The sequence below is a fragment of the Geotrypetes seraphini genome, chromosome 14 (genome assembly GCF_902459505.1).
Source record: "Geotrypetes seraphini chromosome 14, aGeoSer1.1, whole genome shotgun sequence".
Taxonomy (NCBI): domain Eukaryota; kingdom Metazoa; phylum Chordata; class Amphibia; order Gymnophiona; family Dermophiidae; genus Geotrypetes; species Geotrypetes seraphini.
In genome coordinates, this window is record NC_047097.1 from 64415264 (window position 1) to 64437497 (window position 22234).

The 22234-nt window shown below is 42.5% G+C and overlaps 2 protein-coding genes across 5 annotated transcripts in view; one reads left to right on the plus strand and one right to left on the minus strand.

The window, feature by feature from the left end:
- MRPS11 (mitochondrial ribosomal protein S11) overlaps positions 1-18308 on the minus strand; it is a 46918-nt gene extending 28610 nt beyond the window's left edge. Inside the window, exons 1-2 of one of the 2 annotated variants that reach the window (XM_033920474.1) lie at positions 18043-18308; positions 16008-16061 (exon numbers count right to left, since the gene is read on the minus strand). In XM_033920474.1, coding sequence (XP_033776365.1) covers positions 16008-16061; positions 18043-18257 — 269 coding nt within the window. In that variant the 5' untranslated portion in view covers positions 18258-18308. The remainder of the gene's footprint in view (positions 1-16007; positions 16062-18042) is intronic. The other variant, XM_033920475.1, reaches the window with a different exon arrangement.
- Positions 113-13819, plus strand: MRPL46 (mitochondrial ribosomal protein L46). Of its 3 annotated transcripts, none has more exons than XM_033920471.1 (4): positions 113-680; positions 7831-8026; positions 9650-9823; positions 12866-13193. In XM_033920471.1, exons 1-4 carry the CDS (start codon positions 465-467, stop codon positions 13024-13026), a joined length of 747 nt encoding a protein of 248 aa, XP_033776362.1. In that variant the 5' UTR covers positions 113-464; the 3' UTR covers positions 13027-13193. The 3 variants fall into 3 exon arrangements, with proteins under 3 accessions (XP_033776362.1, XP_033776361.1, XP_033776363.1); XM_033920470.1 differs by lacking the exon at positions 12866-13193 and adding an exon at positions 13226-13819 and having other exon boundaries at positions 419-680; XM_033920472.1 differs by lacking the exons at positions 113-680; positions 12866-13193 and adding exons at positions 746-895; positions 13226-13819.
- Positions 18309-22234: the final 3926 nt, after the last annotated feature.

Sequence of the window (22234 nt, forward strand, 5' to 3'; positions counted from 1 at the left end):
CGTTCAAAATAGCGGCGGTGGAGACCGCTACCAAAACACAACATAGCGAGTGACAACGACTCGTAAAATTGTACGTTGACCTGGGATTCAATATACCTTTTCTCAACAAAAACTACCCGGAAGAATAGGTTCCGAAGGAAGAAACTTTGCAGTCACCCCCCTACAGTTTGGGACGTTGGTTTCGGCTTCAGGACCTCCGTGTGTGCTTGCAATGGAGGGGGGACTTGGGCAGATTTCTCAAATGATGAGCAATTGAACAGTGAGAACGTTGCAGCACAGATGCTAATTACTACTTTTATAAACATCTACTATTTACTTACAGAGATCGTAACTGTTTTTCCTTACGGATTTTTAAAAACAACGCCGACGAGCCTGTCCCCCCCCCCTCTTACCCAGGATTGACTTAGAATGGTGCAGTCTTAACGTGGGGGCGGGGTTGTGGCGAGCGGTTGTTTTCTCCAAAGATGGCGGCGCCCGTTCGGCGCTTCTTCGTGCGCGACGTCCTGCGACGCTTTGCCGTTCGTCCGCCCGCCTTCTTCGCGCGGGGCTTTTCGTCGGCGGAGGCCCAAAGTGGCCCGTCTCCGTGGCGCCTCTTCGGGGCAGTGTGCCTGCAGAGGCTGGCTGTGGTGTCCAGGGCGAAGGACCCCGTCCAGGAGGCGATGGCCGAGATGCTGGGGCAGGTGAGGTTCAGCCCCAGAGACGGGAAAAGTGGCCGGAAACTCTCCTTCTTTGATTTAGTCAGTTTTCTGTACTGTTCTCGCAGGGAAGCTCAGGACGGTTTACATCGGTAATCTCAAACCCTTTTGCAGGGCCGCATTTGGGATTTGTAGGTCCTTGGAGGGCCTCAGAAAAAAATAGTTAATGTCTTATTAAAGAAATGACAATTTTGCATGAGGTAAAACTCTTTATAGTTTATAAATCTTTCCTTTTGGCTAAGTCTTAATAATAATATTGTCATTTATAGCTAAAGAGACATATGATCAATAAATGATTTTATTTTACTTTTGTGATTATGATAAACATACCGAGGGCCTCAATGTAGTACCTGACGGGCTGTGAGTTTAAGACCACTGAGTTAAGGGGAACAGTTAATCTGCTGGCTGGGTTGGAGGACAGAGGGGAGAACAGGACAATCAAGCCATTGTGACATCACTGATGAGGCTGGCTCTTATTGGTGGAATGAGGCATTATGACATCACAATCTCAGCTCTGCTTCCCAAAGACAAACAGGATGTCATGGTTACAGTTTAGCCAGTGGTCTCAAAGTCAAACCCTCTGCAGGGCCACATTTTGGATTTGTAGGTACTTGGAGGGCCTCAGAAAAAAATAGTTAATGTCTTATTAAAGAAACTAGTGTTTTAGCCCGTTACATTTGTTACAGTAACGGGTGCTAGAATAGCCCCTGACCCTGACTCAGACCCCACCCATGCCCCGCCTCTATCATGCCCGGACCCTGCCTCCCACTGATCCCACCTCACCTTTCACCATTTCCTTTGTACCCTTTTGGCCCTCCTGACAGGGTCTTTACTTACCCGAGGCGGCGGCAGCAGCAGTCCTGACGTACCAACCTTTCCTCCCTCAGTGCCCCAAAGCAACAGTGGTCCGACCATTTCCATCTCTCCTTTTCCCCCTTTCCACACCCTCTACATCTCTCCTGGTCCCCCTAGTAGCCCCTCTGTCTCTCTTTCCTCACCTCCTGCCTCTGCGGAGCTCTCGCAGCTTCTTCAGCCATCTTCCGCCGCGGCCTGCAGCCGCCGACAGCCACCAGGGCCGACATCCGCCTCGGGGGATTCTCGTGCATGCGCACTCCTACCTGCAGTGCCCTACAGCGCACGGAAAACGGGAGCACGCAGGTGGGAGTGTGCATGCGCGGCTTAGGGCTTTATTATATTAGATGACAATTTCTTTATAGTTTATAAATCTTTCCTTTTGGCTAAGTCTTAATAATATTGTCATTTATAGCTAAATTGAGATTTGATCAAGAAACTATTTTATTTTACTTTGGTGACTATGCTAAACATACCGAGGGCCTCAAAATAGTACCTGGCAGGCCACGAGTTTGAAACCACTGGTTTATATTAATTTATTCAGGTACTCAAGCATTTTCCCCTGTCTGTCCTGGTGGCCTCATGATCTGTCTAATGTACCTGGGGCAATGGGAGGATGAAATGACTTGCCCAGGGTTTGAACCCACACCCCCAGGGTGCTGAGGCTGTAGCTTTAATCACTGTGTCACACTCTATCCCTTTCAGGCCCTCCCATCTCGGTCACCCTTTCTCCTTCTGGCTTTAGTCTGGTAGGACTACATATAGGGACTATTTTACTTGTATTTATTTACTTGTATTTATTTTATTTACTTATATTTATTTTACTTGTATTTACTTTATTTACTTGTATTTATTTTATTTACTTATATTTATTTTACTTGTATTTACTTGTCGCCAAAGTAAAATCTGTGTTCACTTTTTTGGAAGAATTGATAAATCAACTTTTAGAACATCATCGTCCACAGGTTTTTTGCTTTTATCGTTTAGTCATTCCTCTCCATGCCAATTCCTTTCACAATTATTATCTCCTTTCTATTTCCCTACCAGGCTCTTTTGTTTGTTTGTTTAATATCCCGTCATCACCAGGGAACCCAGAATGAGTTATATGATAACATATATAACAGCAAGCAAGACATATACCAAAGCTCTTAATGACACACACTACACCAAACTCTAGTTACAGTTACGACTTGGATGGAAGACCACAAACTGAAACTCAACCCAGACAAAACTAAATTCATCCTCCTAGAAAATAACAAAATTCCAACCATAACCAACTTAGAAATCAACTCTATCAATTACCCTTTGCAAACTACCCTAAAACTACTAGGTATTACTATTGACAAAGGCTGCACCATGCAACCACAAATAAACAAAACAATACAGAAATTTTTTGCAGTAATGAGAAACCTTAGACAAGTCCGAAAATTCTTCGATAAAGCACAATTTCAGTTCTTAGTACAATCTCTAATCCTAAGTATCCAAGACTACTGCAACATCCTCTACCTCCCCTGCAATAATGATTAAACAACTACAGACAATTCAGAATACAGCTCCGAGACTTGTCTACTCACTGAAGAAACATGACCACATTACTGAGGCTTTCATCAACTCACATTGGCTTCCAATCCAGGAAAGAATACAATTTAAATTCTACTGTATATTAGTTAAAAACATAAATGGAGACAGCCCAATTTACCTGAACGACCGCCTCATCCAAACTACCTCTACCAGGCATAGAAAAATACACACCCCATTCACTTACCCCCCAATCAAAGAAGTAAAACGGAAAAAACTATACGATGGCCTATTAGCCACTGAAGCTGCAAAAATAGATAACCAAATCTCCAACCTATTGATAACTACCCCAGACTACAAGATGTTCAGAAAGGAAATAAAAACTATACTCTTCAAGAAATCCCTTTAATAAAGCTTAATACCATGAATATCCCTTCCCCAACTCCTGATCCTTCTTATCCCTCTCTTGGAAATGATCTCTGATCTAACTTTGCAACCCTTCTTCCATAACTCTTTTTGTAATCCGCTTTGAACCGAAAGGTAATGGCGGAATAGAAATATGTAATGTAATGTAATCCCTCCTATCCTTGCCTACCGCTTGCCCACCAGGTCTTGCCTCAGGCCCGAAAAAGGCCTGTAACAGGTTCGGGAGGGGGGTGGGTCAGCGCTGACCGAATATAAACTGAGACCCCCATTTTTTGGCCCTCAAATCTCAGTTTATATTAAAGTATATATGGTAATTAGTTCAGTGGCTCCCATTACTGGTATATATTAACTTCACAATAAAAGCAATTTACCAGTAAAGGCTTGATGGGTTTATAGGCTGGTTGTGTGACGTTTCAGGCTAACTTTTGCCAAAATAATTGATCTGCTTGAAAAATTAGTTAGAGCATTCAAACTGACTGAGTTCTCTTTTGTTGCTGCCTTAATGATTTGTAGAAGCAAAAAATGCTATGGAACAGTGGGTAATCCGCTAAGAGAAAAATAATTTAGGTTACACAAGAGGGAGCCTGGGAGCAAAAATCAATAGTTCTAATTTATTTGTGAGTTTGCCATGGATTTTCAGGTTTCTAATAATTAGATACTATGCTAAACAGAAACTGTTTTATTTAAATGAGTTCTGTCACTCAAAACTCTCTGTACTCCTTTAAAAAAAATCATGTCATCATTACGGGAAAGCTAAACTGGGCATTTATTTCAACTCCATTACTTCCTGTTTTTAAATCATACTTTTTGTTTGTTGCAAAACTATTTACTAAAAAGTTTCATTATTGTCTTTTTAATGCTGGTCATTCAGCAATTTGTCATTGCATCTTAAAAATGTTATGCTAACTCACATTTGGGGGTATTTATTTTATCTTAACACAGGTTCCATTTTCTGTAGTGTTATTTTAACACACCTGTGGAACCTTCCATTTTCTGTAATGAGACCTAGTTACTAATAACTAGGCTCATTCTGATAACTTCCGCTCACCCTACCTTTATTTTGCTGATACTGATGTTTGTTTTGCTTCATCCCATTGAAACAGAAATCCATATCATTTGTTTTCTTGTTAATAGATTTATTAGCTGTGCCTTCCTTGGGTTTGCTCAATTATTGAGTAGCTCTATGCATGTAAAGTGTATACAGTAGAATCTCAGTTAACCGGCACTTTTGCCCAACTGGAAAATAATTGCCGAGAAAAAAAATGTCCCCCGAAGCAGCAGAGGTCCTGAGCTGTGACCCCCCCCCCCCCTTACCTTAAGCCCTGAAAGCAATAGAAACGGCGGTAGTCCTGAGCTGCGAACCCCCAGCTCCCTCCTGCCCCAAAGCAAGGTAAGGGATTAGGATTTTTTGTAGTTATACAGCCACACTCAAAGCAGTTTACATACAGGTACTTAAGCATTTTCCCTGTCTGTCCCAGAGGGCTCACAATCTATCTAATGTACCAGTACGGCATCGGTCCTGAGCCGCAAAGCCTCTTTCCCTCAAGCCCTGAAGCAGCAAAAGCAGGCAGTGGTCCTGAGCCGCGAACCTCCTCACTTCCTCCCCCCCCCCCTTCTTACCTGAAGCAGCAGCTGGTCAGCAGCGGTTCTTTCTACTCAGACCCGGCAAGACCCTGAAAACTGCTACGAATATAATGTACTTTATTTATCAAGATTTGTCTCATATACAGTGGTACCTCGGTTTACGAGTGCACCAGTTTGCGAGTGTTTTGCAAGACGAGCAAAACATTTGCAAAATCGGTGCCTCAGAAACCGAGCATGGCTCGATTTACGAGTGCCCCCCCCCGGCAATCCAGCACCCTTCCCCCGCAATCCAACACCCCCCCCCCAACATGATCCGTCACCCCCCCTGATGCGATTGGGCACCCCCCGCCTCTTCTTACCCTCATCTGGGCACCGGCATGTCCTGTGCTTCATGCCGGTGCCCGAAGATCGACCTCCTTCTGCTGGGCCTTGAGCATCTGAGCATGCTGAAGGCCTAGCAGAAGAGGAGGCCAATCTTCGGGCACTGGCACCAAGCACAGGACATGCCGGTGCCCAGATGAGGGTAAGAAGCGTCGGGGGGGGTGCCCAATTGCGTCAGGGGGTGCCCGATTGCGTTGGGGGGGTGCCCGATCGCAGGGGGGGCCTTCGGGGGGAGCAATGCTGGTTCTCGTGGGGGGGGAGGAGAAACGTATCAAAGCAAGTTTCCATTATTTCCTATGGGGAAACTCGCTTTGATAAACGAGCATTTTGGATTACGAGCATGCTCCTGGAACGGATTATGCTCATAATCCAAGGTACCACTGTGTGTGTGTATATATATATACACTGTGTGTGTGTATATATATATATATACACACACACACACAAAGTATTACTAAACTTTAAACCCTAACCCTAACAAAACACTCCTTTTTTATGCAAAAAAATAATGGCTACTCATTATAATTATGAAATACAATCCTCTTGTGCAAATTAAAACAGATCTACTACAGGTGTGTTTTCTGCTATCATTACTATTACTACATTTACTCATTATCTGCAAGAAAAATCAACAGTACTGGGCTGTATAGTGAATATAAATGTTAATTTTTATCTGACACTCACGAACCCCCTGAAACCCTTCCATGGACCCCAGGTTAAGAACTCCTGGCTAGAGGTTTAGTTGGGGGGGGGGAAGGGAGGAAAGTGTAGGCACTTTCCTTTTGCTGTTTTTAGACATGTCAGCAGTGTTTGATTCATGGATTTGTGTAATTTTCTAAAAACCAGACTGAAGGAAATGGATTTAGGAACTGCTCTCTTACCTTGGTTTGAATCTTTCTTTAAACAGTCATTCCTTTGTGATAAGGGTATGGGGACAGACTTAAAGATCTCAATCTGTATATACTTTGGAGGAAAGGCGGGAGAGGGGAGATTTGATAGAGACATTTAAATCAATCTCAAAAAAATATATAATGTTATTAGCCAAGTGGTGGAAATGCACACTGAAAAACCATTTCATTAAAAGTGGAGAAAAAGCCTCAACTTAATTTTATATGCAGGTGGCAACCCAATGAGTTTTTCAGCCGTTCTTATTCTGTATCATGGGCAAAAAAACTCCAATACTCTTCAAAAAATGTAATCTTTCAAACCTGGAACATATCTCACCACTGTGCACAGGGAACAGGTAAAAGAACCTATGGAAAAGTTTCACTTATCTTCACTGCTGTTAATCAGACCAGGATCGCAATCCAACGCAATGATCTTCCTGCAACAACAGTTTTGGCATTGAAGTGAAGATAAGGAACCAATGTCCAGATCCAACAAGGCTCTTGTTTCACCAATGAATGGTTGCTTCAGGGAGTTCCCTCCTATTCCATCTACAGTTTGGTGCCTGACTTATAGCTCCTTATCTCATGACGTCATTTCCGCCGAAAACATTATTGACAAAGCACAGTACTTCATTAAGAACATGATTCCAAAAATTAATAGAATGCATACCATTCTATTTTTTGATTGAGACCATTAAGACCATTAGGATTTCCGCAATGAATATGCATGAGATCTATGTGCATGCACTGCTTTCAAAGCATATTCATTGGGGAAATCCTGAAAACCCGACTGGATTGCGGCCCTCAAGGAGGGACTTTGAGATCCCTGCTATAAGACTAGAGAAATGGTGTGGGAATTTTCAGCACTACATAGTTTAACATTGATGTCTATTTGATAAAACATGGAAGCAGTGACATAAGCACAATTAGTTAAAAATGAAGAAACTCGAGTGCCGAGAAGAATGGCTCTTTTGTTAAAATGGATCCAGCACTTTCCAGAATGCTTAAATCAGGGTGTCAAAGTCCTTCCTCAAGGGCCGCAATCTATTCGGGTTTTCAGGATTGCTCCAATGAATATGCATGAGATCTATTTGCATGCACTGCTTTCATTGTATGCTAATAGATCTCATGCATATTCATTGTGGAAATCCTGAAAACCTGACTGGATTGCGGCTCTCAAGGAGGGACTTTGACACCCTTGTTTTAAATGGTCTTGATAAAAAATGTCTTGCAGGCGGTGTTACCTTGGATTAATTCCACTTAAGAATTATCCAGATGTTCTTGAGATCTAAAAAATTACAATTCTTCAGACTCTTTCCTTCAGTGAATATTGCCCCAGTGTTGCTTCTTTACATTTTATATATTCACTGTTTTTCAATAACACATCTTTTGAAAGAGAAATTTTGAGATATGGCCATAAATTTTCAAACCCTCTAAAGCTTGTTTAAGCCCTTAACATTTGTTTATATTTGGTGATTGTTTTCCAGATGGAAGTCGAGAAAAGTTTGTATTCTGACCATGAAATCGGTCTAAAAGAGGATAAAGAGCGGATACAGAGACAGCAATCCGAGAATTATGACTCTGACGACGAAGACAGTGGAAAACGACTTATGACACTAGAAGATCTGGAGGAGATATGGGAACAAAAATTCAAACAGTTCAAAGCTGGTCCTCGTGTTACAGGTTTCTTTAATTTGTCAAGTTATGTGATATTGAAGACCTTTATTTAATTTTGTAGAGGTCAGTGTTCAAGTTCAATTTATTTGATATACCGTAAATATAAAACCAGGGATAAAATTGGCCAGTGGCAAAGAGCTTTCTTTTCTTAACATTAACTGTCACTGGCAAAGCTAGACCAGATTTTCAGTGCCAGGTAATGTCTTGGCACTAGCATTGAACATCCATGTTAGCCATAATACTGGAAAGTTGTGCAGCTATGGATGCTATTCTATACTCACTTAAGGAACTGGAAGAAGTTAGGACCACTATTTATGCAGTCTTACTTGCCTGGTTAGTTACACAGGTACTGGCACTGTCAACATGCGGGTCTGCCCCCAACTTTACCATTGGACTACTCCTGAACTGAAGGGTTTCACTAGGGCCAGTTACAGGTGATATTCAAGGCACTGGTTAAACCCTTTAGAATATCCTATAATTTGTGTGTGTTTAAAAAAAAAATACAATCCTACTAAATCCATCAGTGCTGTCATATACATGTTTAGTAACTTGGGCCACCTTTTAATTCCCTCCCTCCTTTTATAAAACCATAGTGCGGTTTATAGTGCCGGCCGCAGCAGCAACATCTCCAACACTTATCTAGTTTTGTAAAGGGAGGGGGGGTCAGGTAAATCAATCTGGTGTCTGAAATAAATCCATTGTAGCTGAGCACTCTTTTTACATCTAATGGAGCATTTTTAATGTTAGCAGTGGCTAAGATATTACAAAATTAGTTGGGTAGTATTGGAGGTAATCCTCCATGACCTTGTTCTGGACTTTGGTTTGCACTGTCAAAAAAGCAAAACAAAAAAAACACCCAAAACTTCCTTATTGTGCATTATTTGAATATCATCGTTTTTCTTTTTCTCACCTGAATTAAGTCCAACTGGAAAGTGATGCTAGAGCATTCCTTATTTATCATTACCTATGCCATCTACCAGCTATCGTTAGCTGTAAAATGCAGAGTGTGTAAAAAAAAAACCACTTTGGCCATAAGAACATAAGAATTTGCCACTTCTGGGCCCAGCAGCCTGCTCCCGCAGTGGCCCCCAGGTCAAGACCAGTGCCCCGAGCCCTACCTGCTTACGTTTTGGTTCAACAGGAACCTGTCCAACTTTGTCTTGAATCCCTGGAGGGTGTTTTTTCCCTATAACAGCCTCCGGAAGAGCGTTCCAGTTTTCCACCACTCTCTGGGTGAAGAATAACTTCCTTACGTTTGTACGGAATCCATCCCCTTTCAACTTTAGAGAGTGCCCTCTCGTTCTCTCTACCTTGGAGAGGGTGAACAACCTGTCTTTATCTACTAAGTCTATTCCCTTCAGTATCTTTAATGTTTCGATCATGTCCCCTCTCAGTCTCCTCTTTTCAAGGGAGAAGAGGCCCAGTTTCTCTAATCTCTCACTGTATGGCAACTCCATCCCCTTTACCATTTTAGTCACTCTTCTCTGGACCCTTTCGAGTCTCTTTGCCATGATGGATGTGAAAAATCTTGTTAAAGATGGAGGGCTGTGGCAAATGATCAGAACACACCCAATGGGTTTAGTGATCCATGCTAGGTGATCTAAGTCTTTTCTCCACTTGATATTCCAGATGCAGATAAAAAGAATGACCGGATGTCTTTGAACAGAAAACTAGATGATAACTTAGTGCTGTTGGTCAAGGAGAAGATCGGTAATGAAGAGGTTTGGCTCCTACCACAAGTGGATTGGCAGTGTGGGGAGACCATACGGCAGACAGCAGAGCGAGCTTTGGCCGCTGTCTCGGGTAAGCAGTTATCCGTGGTCAGAAAAGTTTGTTGGTCTCACATTTTTACTTCAATTAGTTGGAATGGATTTATCAAAGATGTGTGCTAACTCATAGTACAAGAGCTTATTTCATGATGCACTTTGGTGTTAGCCACACCTGTAGTGGTGGTAGGCACCTCTAGAATTGTGATTCCAGTTTGTTTTAGCCACTTTGACTTTTCACTTAAGTTGCCTTTCAAACAGTGTTTCCCTCTTAACTTAGGTTCCAATAGGGCGCCTACCAGCACTTAAGGCACTGATTTTAGAATGTGCTCTAATAAAGGGCTTAGCAATATTAAGGATCTTAAAATCAACAATGTGTGGCTCAAAAAAATGACATCCATGTTACACCTTAGAGGTGATCATCACTGGCTCATACACTTATTAAATAGATTTAATCTTCATTTATTTCTTAAGATTTAATCCAAATCTATATTCTATCCATGTCCTATTTATAAGATGTTTTCAAAGCTTATTTCTTTTTACTTTTACATTATACATATTCCTTCATTCCCTCAATTAGTTTGACCTGTGATCCCCTGTACGCTATTGGATGGAACCATCAAATCAATGTGGCCCATTCTACCTTGGCATTTAAACCCCTTGGTTCCACTGTATCTAATGGATATATCCATCTTTGTTCTTCTACGTTTAAAACTTTTTTCTAAGTTTCCTCCCACCCTCCCTTCCTTAAGTTGATCAGGAACCCGCCATCTTAGAAAAAGTTTTAAATGTAAATGAACAAAGATGGATCCTGCCCCTGGAAGTCTCAGCAGCTATTTTCGTCGCTGACAGAGCTTGGGCAGGAGCGAGTAGGATTGCTCCTGCCCCAGCAGTGCTGCTAGACCACCAGTGAAACAATGTAGGCCTGGGGTCTTTCCTGTGGGTCCGGGAGGGGGTTGGTGGTGCCTGTTCAGGGAGAGAGGGAGAATGCTGCCTTTTCTTGGTGGGGGTGCTGAAGGTATTTTTTTTTATTAAAAACAAAAATAGTACAGTGTACTCCCACAAATTCGCGGTCCCGGTCATTTGTGGTATTTTCCGACCACGAATGACTGGATATGAGAGGGCAGCCGGAGCACCGGCAAGTGAAAGAAATCACTTGCGGTATGCTCCGACAGCCTTTTCCTGTACTAAAGTCGGGCCTCACCAATCAGGAGCTGCTTTGACATGCATACCGCGAGTGATTTCCTTCACTCGCCGGCGTTCCGGCTGCCCTCTCCTATCTCCCCTGCTAAAAACCGTATTCACGGTTTTTCAAAATTTACGGGAGTTCCTGGAATGGAACCCTCGCGAATTCCAGGGGAGTACTGTACTTTGAATAGTACTTTGGGGGGAACTCAAATATAAATTGAGAACCCTCCGCAAAAAAAGCAATCCGGATAATTGGAGTTCAGATAATTGGCGTTCCACCGTATATATTCGCCAAAACTTTTATATGTATTCTGCAGAAAGCCTTTTATAGATTGCTAAGTACATGTGAACATCTCAACCTGAATGTCCCATTTTTCATGTTCTGACCCTCTGCAGAATGAGGCGCTTATAGCATTTCCTCTGAATTTTTAATTTCTCTACTGGGAGTGATTATCAAGTTGCTTCCTAGAATTGCATATTTCAGTCTTAGATTACTTGCAGTATTTTAACAGCAGTGAGTTAACTGGTTTAATAACCTTGAATAAGTATTCCCTTACTGCTTTTTATCTTTTTCAACCAATAAATGATAATTCTAAGTTTTTCTTTAATAAATTTTGAGGTCATTCGTTCTTTGGAGTGTAAAAGCTTTCTGTTGTGTACATGCACAATGCGAGCCTCAATGGATTAAAAGTTGGACTGTTTTTTTTTAATATCAATTGCTTGTGATATGCTAAAGTAATATTGTGTGTGGACAGGATTAAATGACACACTGCTGCAGTCCAGAAGGAAGAACCATTTTCTGCCCTCGGACACAGAAACAAAACTAAACCCCTCCCCCCATAGTTCTGCTTTTAGAGCCGGCTGCAGCAGTAACAGCTCTGCCGCTTATATAATTCCTATGAGCGTCGGATCTTTTATCACAATGGTGGTGCTAAAAGCACACTATGGTTCTGTAAAAAAGTTCTGTTAAAAAAAAAGGGGGGGGGTAAGTTTCGGAACAAAAGATGCTTGCTTTCATTTGGTGTTGCATGGACATTTATCATGCTTAGAGAATTTGAATATGAAAATAGTTGAATATTTTAGAATTGAAACATGCAATAATCTTTCATTTTTCCTTATTAGGAAAAATGGCTATCCACCACCATTATTCATAGTGCCAGTCAGTTAGTGGAGACTTATCAGTTTACTATGAAATGAGGAGCTCTGGAGGACTAACAGTATCTATCGTATTTCCCCACATATAGGCTGCAAAAAATGTCTATACATGTTTTAAAACTCTTAGATAAGCCGCCGCGGCTTATCTAAGAGTTTTAAAATCACATAATAATAATAATAATTTTATTCTTATATACCGCCATACCCGGAGAGTTCTAGGCGGTTTACATCAATTACAATAGTATCTGCGTTGACACGCAGATTTACAACAATTTATCAGATATAAACAATTTATCAGATATACACACTTTATCAGATAAAAACAAATGTTAAAGCAGATTTACAGCAGTTTATCAGATATAGACAATTTATCAGATGTAAGTAGTTTATCGGATATAAACAAGTGTTAACCAAACTTGACAGAGGATGACGGGCGGTGGGAAGATAGGGAAGAGGGAAGCAATTAAGGGGAGGAGAAGAGCGGGGGGGGGGGGAGGACGTGGGGGCGAGTAGTAATGTAAGCGGGGGGGGGGGGGGGTTGTTAGGGGTCTTGTTTGTCGAATAGGTAGGTTTTGAGTGATTTTCTGAAGCTGAGGTAAGTGGGGGCCTCGAGTATCATTTGTGTAAGCCATGGGTTGAGCTTAGCTGCTTGGAAGGCGAAGGTTTTGTCTAGGAATCTAGACATGGTGGCGGCCTATACATCCCTCCCCCCCAGTAAATATTGTACCTCTGCCAGCTGCCTCCTGCCATGTGGCCGCGATTCCCGTGAGAACTGATGCAGGCATTGAGGAACCAGCACGAGACCAACTGGATGCTGAAAAGATCGCTCCTGCTGTGCATCGCGACATGGCAGCGAGGGAACTACATTATTTTAAAAGGTACAGGGGGATCTACTAATGGGGCAGCTTATTTACAATGTCATTAGATAGGCCGCACCTACTGTTTGGATTGCAAAACCCATATATAGTCTGCGGCCTATATATGAGGAAATAATGTAATTGGGTTCTTGTACTTGTTAGATCCTTGTCTGTTGTGTTAGCATGAACTTTTCGTTTTTACTATTCCTCTCTCCTCTTGTTTTGTGGCACTTATATAGGGAATCATATCCAGGCTAAGTTTTTGGGAAATGCGCCATGTGGATTTTACAAGTACAAATTCCCAAAAGCTGTGAGGACAGAGGATAATGTGGGGGGAAAAGTGTTCTTTTTCAAAGCTTTGCTGCAGAGTGGAGATCTGTCTGAAGTCAAGAATAAAGAATATGTCTGGGTCGGCAAGGATGAACTTAAGGACTATTTAAAACCTGCTTATTTAACTCAAGTCGATCGATTTTTCCTGGGCCTGTAAAGACCTGAGCTCCACCCAGAGCAGATGCCGGAGTTGTTCTTTAAGATAGAAAATGACTGATATAGAAGGATGACATGCACAGAGAATGACTTATTTCTACACGTTGGTTACGAAGGAGATCAAAAATAGCCAATAATAGCAGCAATCACTCCTTAACTTTGTCATGCTTTTGGAAACATAAAATATATTTTGTACAATACTGTGAAATACCTTTCGTCCAACTCTCTAGAGCAGTGGTTCCCAACCCTGTCCTGGAGGACCACCAGGCCAGTCAGATTTTGGGGACAGCCCTAATTAATATGCATGAGAGAGATTTGCATATAATGGAGGTGTCAGGCATACAAATCTGCTCCATGCATATTAATTTAGGGCTATCCCCAAAACCCAACTGGCCTGGTGGTCCTTCAGGACAGGGTTGGGAACCACTCTAGAGCAGTGGTTCCCAACCCTGTCCTGGAGGACCACCAGGCCAATCGGGTTGTCAAGCTAGCCCTAATGAATATGCATGGAGCAGATTTGCATGCCTGTCACGTCCATTATATGCAAATCTCTCTCTTGAAAAGCTAATCACAGACCTCTTCACTGAATTAACTCAGGATGTAAAGTACAGTGTATTTGACTGTTTCTGTATATTTGAGTGGACAAACAAAGCAACCACAATATTTTGCCCAAAATAAAAATAAGGAAGTCAGAATTCTGTTTTTCCTTTGTCCATTTATGTGTGTTTCTTAATCTATGATTGAAAATCATGGTAGTAGCCTATTGGTCAGAGCAGTGAGCTGAGAACCAAGGAAATAAGATTTCAAACCCCATTGCTGCTCCTTGTGAACTTGATCAAGTTATTTCACCTGTCACTGCCTCAGATACTGATTTAGGGACTAATTCTGTAGATGGCGTCTTGATTATAGGCAGTGGTAGGTATTCTACTGCTGTCTGGTAGCCAATCAGGACGCACATTTTTAGAAAAAAAAAATCTATCCGAGGCAGGCGGCCTATAATGTAGGCGGGGCTAGGGAGATGTGTAGGGATACTTAAGCTCCCCCAAGGCTGGCATGCACATGATTTTGCCCAGAAGTGGTCTTGGACGAGTTTAAGCGGCCCTAGGTGTCCTACAGCTGCATGAGACATCTGAAATGTAAGCCATTAAAATTCTGGCCTACATTTCAAAATGACGCGGCCACTGAGCTGATCGCGGCAATCTCCCTGCCTCAATCAGCTGAGCGGCCATGGCAGGAACCCCCCCTCCCTCAGCGAAGTCGGCCGGCAGTAGGGATACCCACTCCCTCCTGCCAGAACTCCCACCTGTGAAGGAAGATAGGCAGGAGGGATGTCCATTCCCTCCCCCCTGAAGCACGCCAGGCACCTAAGGCCACAATTCTAGATTTCAATTCCAAATAGGCTTTAACATCTGAGTTGTTGCCTTAGCCACATCTGGAAACATCAAAACATTTAATTAGCACAACAAAACACTCCCTTATTTTTAACATACAATTTCATTATCCTCATTTACGCAAGTCACTAAGAGGGTGGATCTAGTTTGTATCACATCCCACAAATCCTCAAGAAAATTTGTAAGGTCAAATTCAGTAGATACTAGCTGGTCGAATCCCAGCTCAATTGGGAACTTTTTGTTGTTGTAGGAATATACAGGCAGTCCCCAGGTAAAGAACGAGTTAAGTTTGAACATAAAGTTGTTCTTAAGTCGGATTTGTTTGTAACTCAGAACCGGTAGATTTTAAGATTCATACTGCTTACCTCTGCTCCCAGCTGACAAAAGGGCCAACTGTCCCTCCCAGTGTTCCTTCTAAGTTTCAGCATGCACAACCACACACTGTTCTTAATGTGGCCATACATCATTCCTGAATCTGCAGCAGGAGAAGTATAGGAGTCTATGCCTCGAAATACTGCTCGGTGTATTCAAAGGCTGCAACCTCATTCTTAAGTACTGAATAATGTACTATTTGAATAATGTATTATTTGATATGGATGGGCAGACGGAAAAGGCCATATGGTCTTATCTGCTAACATTTTTTGTGTTTCTGTGAAGATTGGACTGAGCACTAAAGCTATAATTTATAAATACAGTGGTACCTTGGTTTGCGAGCATAATTCGTTCCAGAATGAAAAGCATGCTCGTAATCCAAAGCGCTCATATATCAAAGCGAGTTTCCCCATAGGACATAATGGAAACTCGGATGATTCGTTCCACATCCCCAAAACAGGCCTATGTTGCAAATGAAAACTCACCCTCCCCTGCAAACTTTCAGTGTCTGCTTTAGTACCCCCCATCCCAATACCTCAGATTTCCACATCTAATCCACCTGTACCAGAGAACACAGCATCAGCCGCTGGCCCTGACCGAACAGCTTTTCCTCCTCCCTCTGTTCACTATTGCTCAAGAAAGCCTTCCTCTTTCTCCAGCCCACCTCTTTCCTCTCTAAGCACAAACAACCCCCTCGCTGCCAACCCACCTTCCTGGCTCTGGTGCCAAGCTTAACCCACAACTCTGGAAAGAATGTCAGCCGCACACTTACCCCCGGCAGCTGCCTGTGCTCGCGTGGTGGGCGGGTGGTTTTTCTCCTCTACATCTGGAATGGTACACTCAAACTTTTAAGCACTCTTAGGGAACATCATCAGGCTACCATCATCACTGCGCCACCAACATTCAAACCTGGCGTGCAAAATTACCGGGGCGACGTCAGGAGAAGCGCTCCAATCTGGAAGTGGGAGAAGTTGTATTGGGTGGGGGAAGCGCCTGTGTTTCTCTCCAACTTCCAGCTAACCCTTTTACTTCCACTTCCTGTTTTTGGCGGAGCTGGATTAGGCATGGGCAAAGGCAGTGGTGCCGGCATGGGTTGGTGTGTGCTGTTTGCCGGTGTCCGCTGGAGGTAAGGGTTTGGGGTAGAGCCGCTCGTTGATCGAGTCAATGCTCGTTTTGCGAGTTAAAGCTTGCTTAAGTGTTTTGCTCGCAAACCACATTACTCGCAAACCAAGGTTTGACTATACAGTTTATGGTTTTAGAATTTTGACAGGAAAATGTTATAGAAAACAAAAAGGGATGTATTTATTAATGAGTCTGGTACATCTTAACCAATGTCATCATTTCATTTCTAACTCAAATATCTTTTGCTTTTTTTCCCCCCCCTGTCAGCCTTATTTTACTGTTCAATGTATTTGGGATTAATGCAAATGCAGATAGTACTCAAAAGGTTATTGGTAAATATTTGTAGTGCATTTTTCTTATCTGTATTTTTTTTTTTTGGGGGGGGGGGGGAGGCGGCAACTGTAACACTGCACTGTTCCAGAATTCCAAAGCCTTCAGGATCTCTTAAGGGGAGGGGTAGAATCACCAGTTAAGAACATAAGCATTGCCTCTGCCGGGTCAGACCAGGGGTCCATCGTGCCCGGCAGTCCGCTCCCTCGGCGGCCCCCCAGGTCCATGACCTGAAAGTGTTCCCTACCTAACCTAAAATGTCCATACCCTATTTGCTCAGTGTCCTGTAAGGTAAACCTCTATCTGTACCCTGTTATTCCCTTCGCTTCCAGGAAGTCATCCAGTCCCTTTTTGAACCCCAGAATTGTACTTTGGCTTATCACCTCTCCGGGAAGCGCGTTCCAGGTGTCTACCACCCGCTGAGTGAAGAAGAACTTCCTTGCATTCGTTATGAATCTGTCTCCTCTCAGTTTTTTCTGAATGACCTCTTGTTTTAGTTGTCTCTGCTAGTCTAAAGAATCTGCCCCTCTCCACCTTCTCTATGCCTTTCATGATTTTATAAGTCTGTATCATGTCCCCTCTCAGTCTCCGCTTTTCCAGGGTAAAGAGCCCCAGCCTGTCTAACCGTTGACAAATTATCCCTCTCCTTTATAAAGCCTTGCTAGCGCCAGACGTGGCGATAAGAGCTCAGACGCTCAGGACTTCTATGAGCATCAGAACTGTTAACTTCGGCGGCTGGTTTATAAAAACACTAGCATGGCTTTGTAAAGGAGGGGTGGATATCAGAAACATGAGGAAATGTAGCTAAGACCCATCATACAGTCCTTAAAATCATCTGCTTTGTAAAATGTAAATTTAACTGCCACTTTGTTCATTTACTTTGGGCTGCTTCGGTGGCAGACAGTTTTGATACTTGTTTTAAATTTATTAGAGGTGTCACCTGTTTTTGTGTTTCCAGGAAATGATATTCTGTATTACAGTCGGCAGGAAAATTACTTTTTCATGGTTATTTTTGTTTAACAGAAATAACTATTTTGACTGGAAAGTGACGGCTTTCCAGTGGAACCGCAAAGAGTAATTTGCATGCTAATTTACATCCTAAGTGGCTGGAAGCTAACCTGACTGAACTTTAATTAGAAATGTCTTGCGGTGTGCTTCAAAATTTCTTAATTTTCTCACAAAATCTCCCTTCTTTCCTCCAGCCAGCATTTCATGAAAATCCGCAGCCAAACAGACAAGACACACTTTCAAGACAGGACGGAAGTATTATTTATTTTTAAAATTTATAAACGGTACTGCCTAGAACCAAGATTAGATTACAAGACATGCTTTTTGGTTACAATTGAACCTCTCACTTAGCTTTTTGTTGATATCCAGCTGTGCTCCTTCCCGCAGCGTCTCTTTCAGCCGTGCGTTCTCCTAACTCCAAATCTGAACGTGACGATCCAATAGGGTCACCCCTTTTTCGCCAACGAGGCTTCCTCAGGAATCTTCCGCGCACAACAACAAAAATGAAAAAAACAGCAAACTTCAAAGCTTCCCCGAGTGATTTTGGAGCAGTGCAGAGCATTCAGCACATCTGCTGGTGCTAAAAACCTCTTCCATGCTTCTAAAAAAAAAAAAATAATAATGGGAAGGGGAGTGTCAATGTTCAAATTTTCAGAGATATATTTTATTTTCATGCTATCAAAAGACATTTGAGCTGTTGAAGGGGATAGTCTAATCTCATTTGTGGAAATTTATGTCTCTACATTTGTTGAGCATATGATTTTTGCAGACTACAGGCTTTGTATGCGTCCCCATACAAAGGACATTTAGTAGATACAGGTTAAAGGAGGTGGAACCACTGACTCCTAAGCTGCGTACCAAATGCTTCTCTGCACCATCTGTCCTGGAACAGTTGGTTCTCCAGGAGATATTAATTGAAAAGCTGACACTGGGCCTGTGCTGACACGAAGTTGTTCTTATTACCAGAGTTCACACAGCTGTCTTGCATACACAACTCTGTGCCAGAGAAAAGGGATTTTGAAGAGGTTTTTTTCCCCGCTAGAGGGATTGGATGGATTCCTGAAGGATAGGGGGATTGAGGGATACAGATAAGGGTAGATAAGAGTATTGAAAGAGTAAAGATAAAAACAAGGGGGCTATAGGGTTAAATCAAGATAACATGACAGGTCATGGACCTGATGGGCCGCCGTGGGTGCGGACTGCTGGGCACGATGGACCTCTGGTCTGACCCAGTGGAGGCAAATTCTTATGTTCTTATATCAGGTATCTTTAGGTCACTGGTATTGTCTATTGACTACACTCCAGACTGGGAAGAAACAATTTCTAAGGTTCAAGAGACATTTATACTGAATGTAAGAATAGCCTTATTGGGTCAGACCAATGGTCCATCAAGTCCAGTAGCCTGTATTCACAGTGGCCAATCCAGATCACTAGTATCTGGCCAAAACCCAAGATGTAGCAATATTCTATGCTACCAATACAGGGCTCGCAGTGGCTTCCCCCTTGTCTTCCTCGATAACAGACTATGGACTTTTCCTCCAGGAACTTGTCCAAACCTTTCTTAAAACCAGCTACGTTATTCGCTCTTACCACATTCTCTGGCAACGCGTTCCAGAGCTTAACTATTCTCTGAATGAAAAAAATTCCTCCTATTGCTTTTAAATGTATTTCTGTGTAACTTCGAGTGTCCCCCTAGTCTTTGTAATTTTTGACGCAGCGACTCGTTCTACTCCACTCAAGATTTTGTAGACTTCAACCATTTTAGTCTTTCCTCATACGGGAGGAGTTCCATGAATTTTTGTCTGTGGTTAAAAAATATATCGTGTTATGTTTCTACAAACACTTCTCATGAGTTAACTTATGGATTAATGTGCATACACTAAACAGATCTACGTGCATTAAAAATTTACCAAAATGAATCAAAAATATTCCTGAAAATCAAAGGAAAAAGCTAAACAAACCAAAAGATTTTCACTCGTACACATCCTTAATGCAAATGGATCCCTACCACAGATATGCAAGATAAAAATGTGAACAAAAAATAAATTCATTGTAGCCATTACTTGCATGTGTACTGAATTTTGATTAGAGTACACATTAAGACTGATTTTGCATATGAGATTGTCTAGGTAGGAAAATGGATGTTCAAGTCATCAACGGGCATAATTCACCAAGTATTTTACAAAAGACTCACTGAATGTGAAGCCTCTTGCAGAAAGCATAAAAGGACGCAGGGAAATAATCATGCTACGCACCATAGTTCACAGCATGTAAGAACAGAAACAGCCATTTTAGAAAACAACACATTCAAAGAGAATGGCGTTAGAGAATGACACAGGGAAAAAATATGTCCCCGTCACTGCCCCCTCCCCGTGACCGACCCTATCCCCACAGCATCCATACAAGCCTCAGTACTGCAATATTTAGCTTATTCCTTCCTTATAAATCAAAGTTTGGCTGCTGAACTAGAGAAAGAGATGTTCAGCTGGCAGGGCTTTGTTTATAAATTTTCATCAACACAACTAAAATACTACTTTATCTTAAAGCAAAAAGAAAAGAAATAGAATTTTTTTTTCTACCTTTGTTGTCTGGTTTCTGCTTTCCTCATCTTCTCATTCATTTCCTTCCATCCACTGCCTGCCTTCTCTGTCTCTTCCATATGCTCCCTTCCATCTCTCCCTCCACCCCCACCCCAATTGGTCTACCACCCATCTTCTTTCCTCCGCTCCCCCATAGTTTAGATTCTTTCTCTTCCCCATATCCCTTCAGCGTCTGTTTCTCTGCACCCCACCTTCCCCATTTCCCTTCAGCGTCTGTTCCTCCGCACCCCACCTTCCCCATTTCCCTTCAGCATCTGTTCCTCCGCACCCCACCTTCCCCATTTCCCTTCAGTGTCTGTTCCTTCCCACCCCACCTTCCTCCCTTTCTCCCTCCCTGTTCATTACCTTCGCAGCAGGCAATGTCTGTAAAAGTGCTTCCTACCAGCAGCCGAAGTGTTGAAATCACGTGTGGCTGCTGGTAAAGGTCATCTCTGATATTCAGGTACTCAAGCATTTTTCCCTGTCTGTCCCAATGGACTCGCAATCTAATGTACCTGGGGCAATGGGGGATTGAGTAATTTGCCCAGGGTCACCTTTTAAGATCCAATTAATGCTTCTCTCAGCTTAATCTAACTATTGGAAACCGAGTCAAGCACTCTTAGATTGAAGTCTCGGTATATAAAACCAAGTATTAGATTAGATTAGAAAGAGCAGCATGGGTTTGAACCCACAACCCCAGGGTGCTGAGGCTGTAGCTTTAACCACTGCGCCACTCTAGAAATCAAAATGTACTAAAAGTGAGCTGAGTCTAGGATAATCAAGCCATTGTGACATCACTGATGAGGTTGGCTCTTAGGCATTGGAGGAATGAGGCATTATGATGTCACAATACCAGCTCTGATTATGAGAGGCTGAAATTTTTCACACTATTTATTTAATTTTCTATACCATTCTTTCGGGGAAGCTCAGAATGGTTTACATGGATTTATTCAGGTACTCAAGCACTTTTCGCTGTCTGTCCTGGCAAGCTCACAATCTATCTATTGTATAAAGAGCTTCCATCCCAGAATGCCTGCTACAAAATATGAAGCGCTGATTTTTTTTTTTTTCCAATGCTGAATTATGAGCACCATTTACTGAATTCAGCCCTTTGCTGCCACTTATGCGCATAAGTGTGTACATACTGGGGAAAGTGATGGTATTCTGTGCATTTGCACTCCCAAGTGGTGTGCGTTGTGGGCATTCATGTACAGAATCACCCTTAAAAAAAAAAAAAGGCAGCTCAAGTTTTTACTGAAGAATCCAAACAAGTTGAACCATAGCCAGTCTCTCAGGGGTAAAATTAAAGGGTCTGTGAGAGCAAATAGAAGGGGATTGAAGAACAGTGCCTATGTAAGCACATCCAATCTAATTCTAATGGCTAGAAAGAAAAACCAGAGAAGATAATTTCACTTTTCTATATTTCAGGCAAATAGTAATTTATCTTGGTGTGTGTTTAGCTAGCTTAGCCGTCTTGAGATCTCTTAATAATTGGGTTTGTGACAGATCAACACTGTTTACTCTTAAGCTTAGCACTTACCTCTTTGTGGTTAATCTTACAGGTCATTGAATTGTTTAGAATTTTAAACAATGCTTCGTCTAGTATCTTCTGTTTTGGAAGGAGAAATCTAATCTGAGAGCCGTCTGACTGGCGCATTGAAGGATATTAGAATGATCTAACAAGGCTTCTCAAGTTTGTTCTGACCCTACAGCCAGGGCAGGAGTAACCAATAGGCCAAGTAGGCACGTGCCTAGGGCCCAAAATGGTCAGGGGGGCCCGATGAAGGAAGGCATCAACATTGTTTTTTCCAAACGGCGATGGGCCCCTCCAGCATTGATCGGCAACGCGGGCCTCCCCCCCCCCCCCCCCCCCGATCAGAAACGCTGTCCCCCCCACACACACATCGACGGAAAGTAAGACAAGCAAACAACATGGGTAAGAAAGACAACGGGAACTGTA

Bases quoted from the DNA above. Each gene is read 5' to 3' on its own strand.
- MRPL46 (XM_033920470.1), top strand. From the start codon at position 465: ATGGCGGCGCCCGTTCGGCGCTTCTTCGTGCGCGACGTCCTGCGACGC. The intron at 8,027-9,649 runs GTTTCTTTAATT...TTGATATTCCAG, and splicing joins AGCTGGTCCTCGTGTTACAG to ATGCAGATAAAAAGAATGAC. The intron at 9,824-13,225 runs GTAAGCAGTTAT...GCACTTATATAG, and splicing joins AGCTTTGGCCGCTGTCTCGG to GGAATCATATCCAGGCTAAG.